The 16,638-nt window shown below is 37.5% G+C and overlaps 1 protein-coding gene across 1 annotated transcript in view; it reads left to right on the top strand.

The window, feature by feature from the left end:
* LOC150074942 (uncharacterized) overlaps nucleotides 1-16,638 on the top strand; it is a 503,230-nt gene that overhangs the window by 259,271 nt on the left and 227,321 nt on the right. The window contains exons 11-12 of the mRNA XM_090388998.1: nucleotides 5,767-5,873; nucleotides 6,184-6,207. Coding sequence (XP_090245124.1) covers nucleotides 5,767-5,873; nucleotides 6,184-6,207 — 131 coding nt within the window. The remainder of the gene's footprint in view (nucleotides 1-5,766; nucleotides 5,874-6,183; nucleotides 6,208-16,638) is intronic.

Here is a 16,638-nt window from a genome sequence, read left to right as displayed (position 1 = left end):
GGCAAGTAAGCGTCAATGCCTTATTATGGGTGATTTCAATTTGCCTCTAATTGATTGGAGTAAATGGGAAGGAAACTCGACATGGGGAAAAAATTTTTAAATCAACTAGATGACTGTTATTTGTATCAACATGTCAGGGAAAGTACTAGAGAAAAGAATATCCTAGACCTCATCATCACACATGAATCAGATGACATAACAGGGCTGACAGTAGAGGAACCAATAGCAGGAAGTGATCACGGAGTTCTACGGTGGATGATGACGAGAGAAAAGGTGGCATGGAAAAGTTACAGAGCAATAAAAAGTACTGAAGCCTATAACAGCTACAATTTGATGTGTAATAGAGCCACAGAAAAGGTTCGACAGGCAAAGTCAGTTTATGAGAAATCACTAGCAAACAGAGCAAAGAGGGGCTGGGATAAAGAATTCTTCACATATATAAATGCCAAGAAGAGCAGGACAAACCAGATCGGACCTTTACGTAAGGGAAAGGGGATAGTATTAAATACACCAGCTGCTGTTGCAGATGAACTCAACAGTTATTTTGCATCGATATTTACAAATGAAAAACCTTTTGTGGCAATGGGAAATTGTGGGAGCGAAGTTAAAAAATATGTAATTAATGATATTGAAATTTCGAAAGATTATTTAATGAAAAAAAACTTTCGAGCCTACAGGCCAGTACGGCTTCTGGAGTTGATGGAATATACCCTATAATCTTAAGGGAGGCAGCAAGCGAGTGCATTGAACCATTGAGGCTAATTATGCGAGCATCACTAGACTCTGGAGAGATTCCCTTGGATTGGAAAAGTGCCAATGTATCTCCCATACATAAGGGTGGCTCTAAAAGTGAAGTTGGAAATCATTGACCTGTCAGTCTGACTTCAGTAGTAGGGAAAATCATGAAGGCAATGATCAAGGGTGGAATTCAGGATCGAATTGAAATTCTCAAGGATACTCAGCATGGTTTTGTAAAGGGAAAATCATGTTTAACAAATCTGGTTCGCTATTTCGAAAGGGTCACTCACGAGCTGGATTTAGGGAATAATTTCGACATTGTTTATTTAGATTTCAGCAAAGTTTTTGACTCAGTCCCACATGAGCGGTTGCTTTATAAGCTGGAACAGGTTCGAATCACTGGGAAAATCCTTAGATGGATAGAAGGATGGCTTCAGGGCAGGAGGCAGAGGGTTGTGATAAATGGCTATTCCTGAGATTGGGTTGATGTAAGAAGTGGGGTTCCCCAAGGATCAGTATTAGGACCACTGTTGTTTTTAATTTTCATAAACGACATTGATGAAGGGATAGAGGGCGTGATGTCTAAATTTGCAGATGATGTTAAAATTGGTAGTAGTTAATGATCACTGTCAAGCTGAGCTTCTCCAGAGAGAGAGAGACCTAGATAGACTTCAGGAATGGTCAGAAAAATGGCAGCTATGCTTTAATCCAACAAAGTGTAAGGTATTACACCTGGTAAACAGTAATCCCAAAATAACTTATTCACTTGGTGGAGTTCAACTAAACCCAGTACTGGAGGAAAGGGACTTGGGTGTTACGATACGGTCAGACATGAAATTCTCTGAGCATTCTAAACAGGTTGCAAGGAAGGCCCATGGTGTCCTATCGATGATCTATCGAACTTTTGCAAGTAGAGATAGGGACGTGATAATCCCATTATATAAGGCTTATGTTAGACCACACTTGGAATACTGTGTTCAAGTATGGAGACCACACCTAAAGAAATACATCGAGCTTCTTGAAAGGGTGCAAAGACGGGTAACTCGCCTGGTGAGATCGGCAAAAGGGCATCCTTATGAAGAAAGACTTCGAATATGTGGGTTGCAGAGTTTGGAAACTAGACACCTTAGAGGAGATTTGATTGAGGTGTTTAAGGCTCTGAGAGGCATCAGTAAAATGAATGAAGACGAAATTTTCAAGATTATAAATGATGCTAGAACTAGGGGACATAAATTCAAGTTACAGGGGGAAATGTTTAGATTGGACTGCAGGAAGTTTTATTTTAGCCAGCAAGTTATAAAATACTGGAATAAGTTGCTTTCATGGGTGGTAGAGGCTGACAGTTTGGGGAAATTCAAAGGTCATCTGGATAGTACTTTCGGGTAAGGGAAGCACATAGGATGATAGGTTTAATTTCCTTTTTTTTAGTAATTATTATTATTTATTTTTTTTGTTTTTTGTCTTTATCATTGTTTTGTTCGGATTTTTTTTTTTTTTTTTTTTTTGGCTGGTGCAGCATAAGCCATAGGCTTTCTTGCACCATGCGGCCATTACTAATAATAATACTAATACTAACCTGGGACTGACTTCCCCAGCCAGATCTTAATGATCTTATTATGCAGTTGCCTTCTCCTGTCTTGCTTCTTTAGGATTTCAATAGACATAATATCCTGTGGAGTAGTGCTGAGGCTAATGAAAGGGGGTGTGTCATACAGCATATGCTAACTGACAATGACTTCTCCCTTCTAAATGTGAGAACTAGCACCTTCTTCTGTCTTTTAATCTTCTCCCCTTCTGTTACTTAGGTGGTGGAAGAGAGCTCCTATGGAAGCAATCACTTCCAGAAGACCATGTCTTCCTTTTTGCTTATCATGGTGTGAAGACCAATCAGGCTGACTGGAATGCTTTTCAACATCTATCAGATTTTGACATCATTACCTTTAGTCAGGGGCCCATCAAAAATGCAGTCAAATACTTCACCTTTTTGCAGAAAATTAACTTATATCATACTTTTTAGATTAAGCTTTAACATAACTTAATAACACACCATAACTTCAGTGAAGAAGAAACAGTGAATAACATTTTTTGCTTGTTACAAAAACACAATCATCCCATCTAATTGTATTGCTGCCTTTGTGTCTAATATACGCCTAATACAGTCGATTCTGGTTATTTGGGCCACTAGTTAATCTGGGCAACCGTTTATTTGGGACAGATCTTAAAGAACAGAACCCAATCGGGAAAATAGCCAGGGTTTACTTCGCTTAATTGCAATTGCCGTTTAATCAGGGCAGGAGACAGCAGCACTCGAGATTATCCTGCGATTGTCTCAGACCATAACATGTGGTTTGGTCAGATTTCTGGAAGTCACAATCATAAAAAAATAAAAACAATTAGCAGTCCCCTGTTTATTGGACTTTTCTGTTAGTGCAATCTATTTTAAACAGATAGTAAACTTGATCTTATTGAATTTGCGATAATACCGGCAGCTGAAATTCTGTGGGTTATTATGGTGAAATGTATTTACACTTCCATGAAATCTTCAGTCATATAAAAAAATAAATTTTTAGAATCTTCTCTTCATTCCTATTTTTTAAGCTTCGTAACTTGTTACTCCATTCTCACTTACGTGTATTGTGTTACTTGCAATTTGTGTGTGCCATGTTCTTTGTTGTTGATTGCTTATCTTTTTTACTGTTTTAAATTTTAACCTCCTCCCACAAATGTCAGTGAACAAAAATATCAACTAGTTAGTATGTACATATTACATACATATTAATTAAGCTATGCACGTAAGCATAAATTTATTCTTCCAATTTTCACGTATCATATTTTTTAATTCGTAAGGTAATAAAGTGTAAATTTGTACTACTTAATATATCTGTACTTTTATAGCCTGTGGATAATATTCCTCCTATTTTTGCTTATTAGAATCGCTGTTTAACCGTATTAAAGGTCAATTCACAAATGTGATCACAATGACTGGCACTTACTATATATCGTATAGTAAATGATACTTTCCTATGGTGAGTCCATTGTAACGTGATATGATCATACATTTTCGTTTTTCTTTTTTTTTTTTTTTTCTTTTTTAAAGAAAATCAATTGTACTTTTTTATTAAAGCTGTATCTTTAATACAGTAATCCACTGTATTTTTAACTATTTATGTGAAACTTCATATAATTGGGTCAGCCGATTAAGCAGGCCAAAATGCACTAGTCACAATGTGTCCCAAATAACCGGAATTGACTCCTGTTTTTCTATCTGAACTGGCACAATATGGACCTTGTCCATACACCATTAAACACTAAACCAAATTACTTGTGTTGTTTTCTTGTAGTTTGGGCATGGATAGTTGGTCATAGTTAATGGATGCCATTGAATGCCATGCAGTGTATTGACATTCTCAACATTTTTCCTACAATTGTTGCAGCAGTATAGAGGAGACCCTTTTCTCTTTCAGCATGGTAATGCAGAGACAGAAAAGGGCCACCCTCATATTGCACAGCCTTTTTCATTTAGTTTTTAAGACCTGGATACATAGAAGCTTCATTGGGCCCAAGACCCATCCTTAACCCTCAACAGGAAAATAAAAATTCTCTCTTGCAATAAATGCCTCTATGAATTTAAATTTGGCAGAGATTAATAGTTTAATGTTTGTTTTATATTAACAACATTTTGAACACCTTTGGGAGGATGAACTGGAATGTCATGGAGTTTTTGTCAATGATATATTGGAATTTTGCTAGCATGGACAGGAAGGTGATTATTTTTATTATTATTAGCCATATGGTGCAAGGAAGCCTGAGGCTTATGCTGCACCAGAAAAAAAAAAACAAAAAACATTCCCGAGTACCCTGAGAGAGAGAGAGTGAGAGAGAGAGGTAGAAAGGAATCACCAAGAACGAGAAGAATGATGATATCCAGCTCAGGACCCTGGGTGTGCCAAGCCCATACTCACCAGATATGAGCCCCTGGGGTTAAACCTGTTGTACCTGGCAATAGTCAGGCCACACCTAGAGTACTGTAGGCCTTATTTTAGGAAGGATGTCGAGTTGTTAGAACGAGAACAGAGAAGGGCAACAAGGTTGGTGAGGGAGAACAAAGGGCTGCCCTTACCAAGAAAGGCTTAAATTCTGCAAATTGCAATGCCTGGAAAGTAGGCACCTGCGAGGTGATCTGATTGAGTTGTATAAGGCCTTCAATGGGTTGAGCAAGCTGAATGCTGATGGGATTCTTCTTGCTCAGATTAAGAACCTGAGGGGGCATGGATTCAAATTGAGGAATGTCAGTTGTAGAATAGATGTACAGAAATTTGCCTTTAGTCAGTGGGTGGTTGATTGGTGGAACAGACTTCCATCTTTTGTTGTGGAAGTTGATAGCCTAAATAAATTTAAGGCTGAGCTGGACAGGCATTTGAAACGAATGGAAGGGTGACGTGGGAGGGGTTTTTTTTTTTTTTTTTTTTTTTGTCTGATGCTGCATAAGCTTGCTTTCTTGCATCGGATGCCTCTGCTAATGCTAGCTTCAGGCAAAGCCAGCATGCCCCAGAAAGAGTAGCTAAATTGATTACTAACATTGAAAGAGAAAATATACCAAAATACCAGCTTTCTGTTATCAAAAATAGGTTTGGAATCTGTTCAGTGAGGATGCAGTGTGTAGTTAAGGTAATATAATTAAGTGTTCTCTCCATAAAGACTCTTTGAAACATGTAGGTGTCTAGTTATGTATGTTGCCATTTTGATTAATAACATTACTTGAAATTTAATATTAATTCTAGTAGATATTTGTCTTTAATAATTTAATTTAAAAGGAATGGCAGTGATGAACAAATTTAAGTGAAAGAATGAAAAGATAAGATTTTCTTATACTTATTAATTCCATTTCAAACTTCTCTTTTACATTATTATTAATGTGGCTGTTGCATTTGTTGGAATTAAGATTTAATAATGAATTTTCTTTATTGATTGGAATAGAAATTAAATATCTGTTTATAAGTATAAGTATTTTATCTGAAATATATTTAGTACCCGATCGAGATGACTTAACAAATGCTGCACTTGAACAGCTTGGAAGTCTGGACAAAGCAGGAGCACCTAATAAAAGTACACTCATCATTCACAGTGTGCAGCGGGTGAGCTAATTTTTTAAATATTCTCGCGAAGTGTAACTCTTTTAGAAATTATATTTCATTTTAATGTTTTAGTAAAAATAACATCAGTACATATATAAAATAATAACTTTACAAAATATATAGATTGGATGCCTAAAATACTAATACCGATTTCTAATTCTCATAATGACCATAGTTTGATTACATTATAGCTGTCTGCTGAACAATAATTACTGTATAAAATTTGATTTCTTGTTGCATTTTGGAATGTTATGTGAATCTTGTCTAATGTCTTGCCTTCTCTTTTGTGCATGATTGTTCTGTCTTGTAGGAGGTAGTCCGACCAACACTGAAGGTATGTTTCTGTGAATAATTGTAAAAAATATTACAATACAAACATATGTCAATGTCTGTATTATAATATCACTATACACTATTTTTAAAGTATTGTTATTGTTTCAGTTACTGATGCTAAAAATTAATATTTTTAGATTTTTTTTTCTTTTTTTAATCTTTAAATTTGTATCTGTTGCCCCCTCTCACCATCCCTAGTGCTGTTAATTGCTGTGAATTCTCTTCTGACAACTTTGTTATCTTTAGTGCTACTATTATTATATTAATGCCATTCCCACTACTGTTATTAATCCTTGACTATTAATATTGTGAATGGACCATCAATTGTTGTGGTCATTGTCTTTTGCCTGAATATCTTTTCTAGAAGTAACTAATACATATTTCATTTAGACTAGTACTTATACAGTAGTCAAACATTATTACATTTCTTGATTTTTGCAGCTATCAAACTTGCTTGTACTAAACTGATTTAGTACTTGTATGAATTTATTGCTTCTACTAAATTGTATTAAATTAATTAAATATTGCAAAATCATCTGTCATAATTTTACAAAAATATATAAATATAATTAATTGTACACTTAGATTTTATTTTTATTCATTAAAAAGTGTCCATTAATTACAATTATGTAATTAATGGACTGTAATTAATGTAATTAATTAACTCTTGTTTTGCACCATGAATTCATTTTCTGTTTTTCATCGCTGCTCCGGTGTCACACACTTGAAGTCTTTTTCGGTTTTTCAGTATTGTAGATAAAGTAGGTAAAGGGATATTGTATTCCTTTTCAATGTCCATTTTGCTTCTTTCCATCCTATCATCCTCTTGTATAATTTTTAGTTTAATTTCCAGGCTTAATTCTGTCCGTCTACATTTTGTCGCCATAACACTGCTAGATAAGATTTAATATAAACAAATTTAAATACACAAGTTCCGAAAAAGACATCAGCTCAGATAAAATGGCACAAAAAATAGATTGCTGTATACAATAGCAAAAGACTCTTTGTACTGGGGTAACAATTGCAACTGACCTTATTCCTGTGGAGAGCGAGGGAATGCATGTAAACTACTTAGAAAAACTTTGTATTATTTTGTTAATTTTAAACCTCATCCTTCAGAAAGATGTTTTTCAGAGTGCACTTGACGTTGTAGCTACCATAAACTGCTTTTGTTTACACAAAACTAAATTCTAACAAGTCAGTGCCATCCTTTGGGAAGTAGGGAGCCAGGTGACTGGGGACAATAATCAGATCGCTGTGCCAAGATTTGTATTAAACATACAAAATTACAATATTTATTTCTCACGGGATGAAAAAAACTTTGTAATACATATTAACCAAATTTTGAAATAAACGAATATATTCACATAGAAACGCCTATCCTTTTGCAGGGGAATGGTATGTGCTTCATATAAATGAGTACTTTGTATAAACCAAGTTTGTATTAACGAGATTTTACTGTAGCAGAGTCTCATTTGGAAGATCTTCAGATTTACTTTAACAAGTACAGGTTAATGTTGGTAAAATTTCAGTGTCTGCAATTCTGCCCAGAGACGATAGGAGGGAGTATACGATGACAACTTTGTTAATCAATTTGGCCATGGAGAGGTTGTGCAAGGCTCGTGGGGGTAGAATTTTTTTCAGCCTGGTCTGTGCTTCTTGGCAGGAGAGACAGCTTCTACAGGGATGGGGTAAACTTAAATAGAAAGGGTGCAAGAATATTTGCTGATGCTATCGAGGCAGTGTTAGGTGGATTGGAAAACTGCTAGCTTGGGGGGATACACAGACTAAAAGGTTAACAGTGGCCACAGGAAGAAGCAAAATTAATTCTTGTACTGCTTTTATTAGAATGAGCAGCAGCCTGGAAAGCAAGGTAATGGAGCCTTCCAAGACAGTTGGGAGTCAGTGGAACAAGTAAATACATGGGCTGTGTTAGGGTAACTAAGAGTAGGAACAGGTGCATGTATACTAATGCTAGGAGGCACCTCCGTACCCAGGTGGACAGGAGCAGCAGGGTGTAGCACACGCTTCTTGATAGACCAGGTTTCAAGCCCATGACTACCAAATACGGAGGATGCGGAAAGGTCAGGGAATGACCACCGCATATCCCAGAGCAATATGGCCTTAGCTGCTAATGCTCCTAAAAACCAAATAACAAACCAATGCTAGGAGTATAGTTAACAAATTTGATGAGCTTGAAGTGCTTCAAGACTAGCATTAGTAGAGGCATATGATGCAAGAAAGCAAGCTTATGCAGCATCAGCCAAAAAAAAAACCCCACTTCCACTTCACCCCTCCGTTCGTTCGAAATACCTGTCCAGCTGAGCCTTAAATTTATTTAGGCTATCAACTTCCACGACAAGGGATGGACGTTTGTTCCACCAACCAACTACCCACTGGCTAAAGGCAAATTTCCGCATGTCTATCCTACATCTGTCTTTCCTCAATTTGAATTTATGCCCTGTCAGGTGATTATTCTGAGCAAGAGGAAGAATCCCATCAGCATTGAGCATGCTCAAACCATTCAAGGATTTATACACCTCTATCAGATCACCTCACTGGTGCCTAGTCTCCAGACACTGTAATTTGCAAAACTTAAGCCTTTCTTCGTAAGAGTACCCCTTTGTTCCATTCACTAATCTTGTTGCCCTTCTCTGTACTCATTCCAGCAGCTCTACATCCTTCTTGAAATGAGGCCTCCAGACCTGTATACAGTACTGAAGGTGTGGCCAGACCATTGCCTTATACAAGGGAATAATCACCTCCTTATCCCTGCTAGAAAAATTCCTGTATATCATTGACAAGACACCATATAATATCACTGCTCAGAGAACTTCATATCTGCCTGCACAATTACCCCTAGGTCCTTTTCATTCTCTACCACTGTCAGTGTAGTACCACAGAGTTGATACGTTGCTCTGGGGTTGCTGTTTCCCATATGTAGTACTTTACATTTGTCAATGCTAAACTTCATTTGCCACCCATCAGCCCATCTGCTCAACCTTTCCAGATCCTGTTGCAGCAGCATAGTGTCAGTAGTGTCCTTGACAACCCTGCCAACCTTTGTATCGTCTCCAAACTTGGACATTAAGCTTGATATACCATCATCAATATCATTTATAAATACAGAAAACAATAATGGACCCAACACAGAACCCTGAGGGACTCCACTAATAACATTAGTCCACAATGAGCAGTGTCCATTGATTACCACTCTCTGTCTTCTCCCCCTCAACCACCCCTTTATCCATAGCAGCAATTTGCCTCCAATGCCACACTGCTCCAATTTGTGCAGCAGTCTTTCATGTGCGACAGTATCAAAAGCCTTTCTAAGATCCAAGTACATAATATCAGAGTTATTCCCTGCATCCAGTTCTTTTGTGACTGCATCATAGTATCCAATCAAATTGTTCAGGCAAGACTTCCCCTTAACAAAACCATGCTGTGTCCGAGCTATAACTGAAGTCTTGTCTAGATGATCCTGCAGTGCTTCTTTAACCAGTGCCTCCATTAATTTTCCTGGAACAGAAGTTAAACTCACAGGTCTATAACAGGTCTTTCCTGGAACAGAAGTTAAACTCACAGGTCTACAATGCACTTCAATCATTGTAGTACTTATCTGTGTGACACCACATCAGAGATGTGGTGTCACACAGATAAGCAGTACAATATGTACAGAAAGGATAGACACGACAGAAAGGGAGGAGGGGTTATGCTGTTAGTTAAAAAACACATAAAATCTACGGAAGTGCATCCAATTGATGTTGGTGGACAATGCAATGTATAGTCTGTTTGGTGTGACATAAGCACTGAGAAAGGAAAAAATGAGAGTAGGTGTGGGTTATAGGCCTCATAAATCTGATGACTGTAATGCACAGTTATGCAGAGAAATAGAGTGGGCCAGTAAATTAGAATGTCTTATAATGGGGGATTTTAACTTTCCAGATTCTGTATGGGGGGGGGAAATGTCAATGCTAATAAGGTCGAGGAGCTGGAAATATTCTTGTTGTGTGTATGCCCTATCCAACCTACTGGAACATGTGGGTTGGTAACTCGCACACCAGCCAGACTTTTGTGGATTTATTGGATGACCGTTGTCTACAGCAACATGTTCGAGAGGCAACCAGAGGGAATAATACTCTTGATCTGATTATCAACAATGATTATTCATGCATTAAGAATATGTAGATAAAGGAACCACTGGGTGACAGTGATCACAATTTACTGATGTGGGAATTAATTAAAGATGTAACTACCATCAAGGCTAAAGGGAAGGGCTTTTGCTTTCGTAAAGGTGACTACAGCGGTCTCAGACAGTTTTTAAATTCTGTACAGTGGGATCAACTGATGATGTTACCAACTTTGAATTCTAAATGGGAAGCCAGCCTTCAGGGACTTGATCTTGGAGGCTACTAGACTTTTCATTCCAACTAAGAAGTACTGTTCAGGCCTGAATGGAGGTCAGATGAATTAATGAAGCTCTTGTATGGGATGCATATAAAGTATCAGGTGACACAAAAGTCTATGGCAGGTATAAACTAGTCTGTAATTAAGTCACAAAGGATGTTAGGCAGGCGAAGGCAGATTACGAGAAATCTTTGCCAAAGGATGCAAAGAAAAACAGCAAAGAGTTCTTTACTTGTGTAAACTTTAGAAGGAAAGGGATGAATTAGATTGGACCACTTAACATAGATAGGCTGACTATTGAGGATCATGCTCAGATAGCTCATAAACTGAATCAGTATTTTGCATCTACATTCACACATGAGGAGTTATTCAATGAGGGGAGTGCCAGAAGTTTATCAAATGCTAACAGGGAGCTAAGTAATTTTGTAATAACTGAGAGCAAAGTGGAGGAGAAATTGTTGAAATTGTTGAAGTGGAGGAGAAATTGTTGAAGATTGGGTGGATCGGATCTATCCAGTTGTATTAAAGGAGACAGCAAAGGAAGTAAGCAAACCCTTAGCCATAATTATGAGAGCTTCCTTAGACTCAGAGGTTCCCATGGGCTGGAGGTGTGCAAATGTATCACCAATTCACAAAGGGGGGTTCAAAAGATGACACAAGTAACTACAGATCTGTTAGTTTAACTTGTGTTCCGGGGAAAATAATGGAATCACTGGTTAAAGAAGCATTGCAGAATCATGTAGAGAAGACTACAGTAATAGTTAAGACACAGCATTGATTTGTTAAAGGGAATTCTTGTCTAACCAATTTGATTGGATACTATGATGTGGTCACAAAGGAACTGAATGCCAAAAATAATTTTGATATCATATACTTGGATTTCAGGAAAGAGGTATGGCATTAAGGGTAAGTTGCTACAATGGATAAAAGGATGGTTGAGTGGGAGATAACAGAGAGTGGTAATGAATGGACACTGCTCTTCATGGACAAATGTTATTAGTGGAGTTCCCCGAGGTTCGGTGTTGGGCTCATTGTTGTTTATTTATCAATAATATTGATGAAGGTATATCAGGTTTAATGTCCAAGTTTTCAGATGATACAAAGGTTGTCAGGGTTGTTAACGACAGTAAAGACAGTATGCTCCAACTGGATCTAGATAAGTTGAAGTTTTAACATTGAAAAATGCAAAGTACTGCATATGGGTAGCAATAACCTAAGAGAAATGTATCATCTGTGTGGTACTACTCTCAGGGAAATGGAAATTAAAAAAAGACCTGGGGGTAATTGCACAGTCAAATATGAACTTTGCTGAGTAGTGCAGATGGGCTGCCAGGGCAGGCCATGGAGTCTTGTCAATGATACATATAGGAATTTTGCTAGCAGGGACACGGAGTTGATTATCCTGTTATACAAGGCAATGGTCAGGCCACACCTAGAGTACTGTGGACAGGTCTGGAGGCCTTATTTTAGGAAGGATGTAGAGTTGCTAGAATGAGTACAAAGAAGGCAACAAGATTGGTGAGGGGAACAAAGGGGTGACTTACCAAGAAATGCTTAAGTTCTGCAAATTGCACTGCTTGGAGAATAGGCACCTGCGAGGCGATCTGATTGAGGTGTATAAAGCCCTGAATGGTTTGTGCATGCTCAATGCTGATGGGATTCTTCTTCTTGCTCAGATTGAGAAACTGAGGGGGCAGAGATTTAAATTGTGGAAAGATGTAAAATAGATGTGCGGAAATTTGCCTTTAGCCAGCGCGTGGTTGATTGGTGGAACAGGCTTCCATCTTTTGTTGTGGAAGCTAATAGCCTAAATAATTTAAGGCTGAGCTGGACAGGCAAACGGAATGAATGGAGGGGTGAAATGGAAGGTGTTTTTTTTTTTTTTTTTTGCATAAGCTTGCTTTCTTGCATCGTATGCCTCTACTAATGCTAATTCTCAAAACATAACCCTGTTTTAGCTTTAGAATGACAAAAACTGCTACAAAAAATATGTTTATGGATCTTTGCACTGACACAAACCGACAAACTTAAACTTTTCACCCTTTCACTTCCTGTAGAGGGACATAGGAAGGAAAAAAAATAGGCATTATAATTAATTAAATGAATACACCACCTACATTGGAAATATGGTATTGTTTTGCTTATCTTGTGGAATTATGTTAGACAAAAATATAAGAAATAAAATATCATTTTTATCCTAACATAAACTGACATATACACACATTAAACTTTTTTATTACAAATTTATTGATGTTTGAAAAAATTTCGCACACAAAAAAAAAAAATAATAATAAATACATAAAATAAAATAAGTGAATAAATGGATAATAGTATTCATAGTAACAATTTTAAAAAAATGACTTTGCACTTAAATTTTGCTTGCAGTGATTCCACTTAGGAATAGCATTAGTAGTGGCATATTGATGCAAGAAAGCAAGCTTATACAGCATCAGCCAAGAAAAAGAAAAAAAAAACCACTTCCAGTTCACCTATCCATTTGCTCCAAAATTTTGTCCAGTTCTTCCTTGAATTTATTTAAGCTATCAACTTCCACAACTACACATGGAAATTTGTTCTAGCATCAACCACTTGCTGACTAAATGGCAAATTTCTGCACATATATTCAGCAACTGTCTTTCCTCAATTAGAGGAAAGACTCCTCGAGTGCATAATCTGAGCAAGCAGAAGAATCCCTCAGCATTCAGCTTGCTCAAACCATCAACCCACTCAAAGCCGTATGCACCACAATCAGATTACCTCTCGGGTGCCTAGATGCTGCAATTTGCAGAACTTAAGCCTTTCTTGGCTTACCAAGAAAGCAATCCTTTGTTCCCCTCACCAACTCATTGCTCTTCTCTGTACACCTTCCAACAGCTCTATATCCTTCCTAAAATGAGGCTTCCAAACATATATGCAGCTTGACCAATGCCTTATACAAAGGGATAATCACCTTCTAGCAAAGGAGGTGATTATCCCTGCTAGCAAAGTTCCTGTATATCATTGACAAGACTCCACGAGCTGCTCTGGCACCTGTCTGCACTGCTCAGAGAACTTCATATCAGACTGCACAATTACCCCCAAGTCTTTTTCGTTCTCCACTACCCTGAGTGTAGTACTGCACAATTGGTACATTACTCTAGGATTCATTATCAGCCATTTTCAATCCACTGCAGGATGAAGGCCTCTCCAGCAACTTTCCAGTTCCTTCTGTTTTGAGCACTGGCCATCCATTTACTACCCACAAACTCATGAATTTCATCTATCCATCTCCGCCTTTGTCTTCCAGGTTTTTTTCTAGCTCCTCTTGGGTACCATTCTGTTATTTTCTTAGTCCATCTGTCATCATGTCTTTGAGTTATGTGTCCTGATAAGATATTTGATAAGAATGTCCTTTACTTGAGTTTGCTGCCTAATCCATGTGTTTCTCTTCTTATCTAACAGTCTGATTCCCAATATAATTTGTTCTATTGTTCGCTGTGTAATTCTCAGCTTCTCTTCTATTCTTTTGGCGAGTGCCCAAGTTTCACTTCCATAAGTCATGGTGGGGAGTATACATTGGTTCATTATTTTACATTTCAGACAAACTGGGATATTGCTCTTCAGTATGGGACTATATTTCCTGAATGCTATCCATCCAAATTTTATTCTTCTCTTGACTTCCAGCCATTTATCATTATTACAGCTAATAACTTGTCCCAGATAGGTATGACTCCACCTTTTCAATTACTGCTCCTTCTATCATTATTTCCCTTTCTGTGGCATACTTGTTCATCATTACTTTTTTTTTAGCCGTATTCATCTTTAGTCCAAAATCCTTACTAACTGTGCAAAACTGATTAATATTTTCCTCTAATTCTTTGGGATCGTGGCTTATGACCACAATGTCATCTGCAAATTGTAAATGGTTTAGGTACTCTCCGTTCACATTAACTGCTTTCTGTGACCAGTCTAATCTTCTGAAAGCTTCCTCAAGGCCAGCAGTAAACAGCTTCGAAGATATTGTGTCTCCTTGTTGAACTGCTTTCTCGATTTTAAATTTGCTACTGTCTTTGTCTAGTCTAATAAAGGAGGTAGCATTCTCGTATATTTTCTTCAAAATCATAATATGTGGGGTATCTATGCCTTGTCTTTCCAGTGCCTGAAACATTGCCTTATGCTGTATGGAGTCAAATGCCTTTCATAATCCACAAATGCCAGGCATAATGGTGTTTTATATTCATTTGCTTTCTCCATTAGCTTTGATATTACGTTAAGGTGATCCATAGTTGAGAATCCTGTCCTAAAGCCAGCTTGCTCTTTCTGTTGATTCTCATCAAGTATTCTTTCTAATCTGTTAGTAATGTTGTGAACAACTTGTAGATGTGGGATAACAAGCTAGTTGGTCTATAATTTCCAATTTCTGATTTATCTCCTTTCTTATGCAGCAAAACTATGATTGCATTATTCCATTGCTTAGGTGTCACACCTTTTCGAATGCACTTTGTGAAGAGCCTTGCCAGTTTGTATTATGTCTCTTCCTTCCAATTTTAACAACTCTACATTAACTTCATCTTCCCCCAGGGTTTTCTGATTCTTCATTTTCTTCAATGTATGTTCTACCTCATCAGAAAGAATATCGGATATGTCATATGTGTTGCTAATTTGCAATCCATCTTCCCCACTGCTGGCATCATTCCCTCGCTCCTTGTATAATTCTCTATAGTAGTCTTCTGCTATTTGAATTATGCTTTCTCTGCTGTTTATATGTAAACCATCGCTATTCTTCAGTTTCAGTATCATTTGTCTTTCTGTATTACTGCTCATGGCTGCTGATTTAAATCCTTTGTTTTCCCTGGGGTCCAGAAAATTTACCGCCAGCAATTTACCGCCACGTCAGTTTATCACATAAACAATTTACCGCCGCGTCCGTTTTTTGCGTTTTACCGTCTAGAAGCAATGAGATGTGTTTGGTCAAATCATAAAAAGTTATTTTTTATTTAAGTTTGTGCCTTAATCTATGATTAGCATATTTTTGGAATTCTATGAACTGTGAGGGAATAGTATGGAAATAAAAAAAAAAAAAAAAACACTTGTATGGATATATGTAATTTAATAGGTAGATTATGTATTTTAATAGTTACATGTATCACAAAAATAGTCAAAAAATCCATTATTTAAACAATTAGCATTAGTAGAGGCATTTGATGCAAGAAAGCAAGCTTATGCAGCATCAACCCAAAAAAAAAAAAAAAATAAATAAATAAAAAATAACCACTTCCACTTCACCCCTCTGTTCGTTCGAAATACCTGTCCAGCTGAGCCTTAAACTTATTTAGGCTATCAACTTCCACGACAAGGGATGGAAGTCTATTCCACCACCCGCTGGATAAAGGCAAATTTCCTTACGTCTATCCTACATCAGTCTTTTCTCAATTTGAATTTATGCCCTCTCAGGTGATTATTCTGAGCAAGAGGAAGAATCCCATCAGCATTGAGCATGCTCAAACCATTCAAGGCTTTATACACCTCTATCAGATCACCTCGCTGGTGCCTAGTCTCCAGACACTGTAATTTGCAAAACTTAAGCCTTTCTTCGTAAGAGCACCTCTTTGTTCCATTCACTAATCTTGTTGCCCTTCTCTGTACTCGTTCCAGCATCTCTACATTCTTCTTGAAATGAGGCCTCCAGACCTGTATACAGTACTCTAGGTGTGGTCTGACCATTGCCTTATACAAGGGAATAATCATCTCCTTATCCCTGCTAGAAAAATTCCTATATATCATCGATAATACACCATGAGCTACTCTTGCAGCCCGTCTGCACTGCTCAGAAAACTTCATATCTGCCTGCACAACCACCCCCAGGTCCCTTTCATTCTCTACCACCGTCAGTGTAGTACCACAGAGTTGATACATTGCTCTGGGGTTTCTGTTTCCCATATGTAGTACTTTACATTTGTCAATGTTAAACTTCATTTGCCACCTCTCAGCCCATCTGCTCAACCTTTCCAGATCCTGTTGCAGTAGCATAGTGTCAGTAGTGTCC

This window comes from Mastigoproctus giganteus, chromosome 14, assembly GCF_048544385.1.
Source record: "Mastigoproctus giganteus isolate SK-2022 chromosome 14, ASM4854438v1, whole genome shotgun sequence".
Classification (NCBI taxonomy): domain Eukaryota; kingdom Metazoa; phylum Arthropoda; class Arachnida; order Uropygi; family Thelyphonidae; genus Mastigoproctus; species Mastigoproctus giganteus.
Note: the sequence above shows the minus strand (reverse complement) of the source record. Positions and strands in the feature narration are given on the sequence as shown.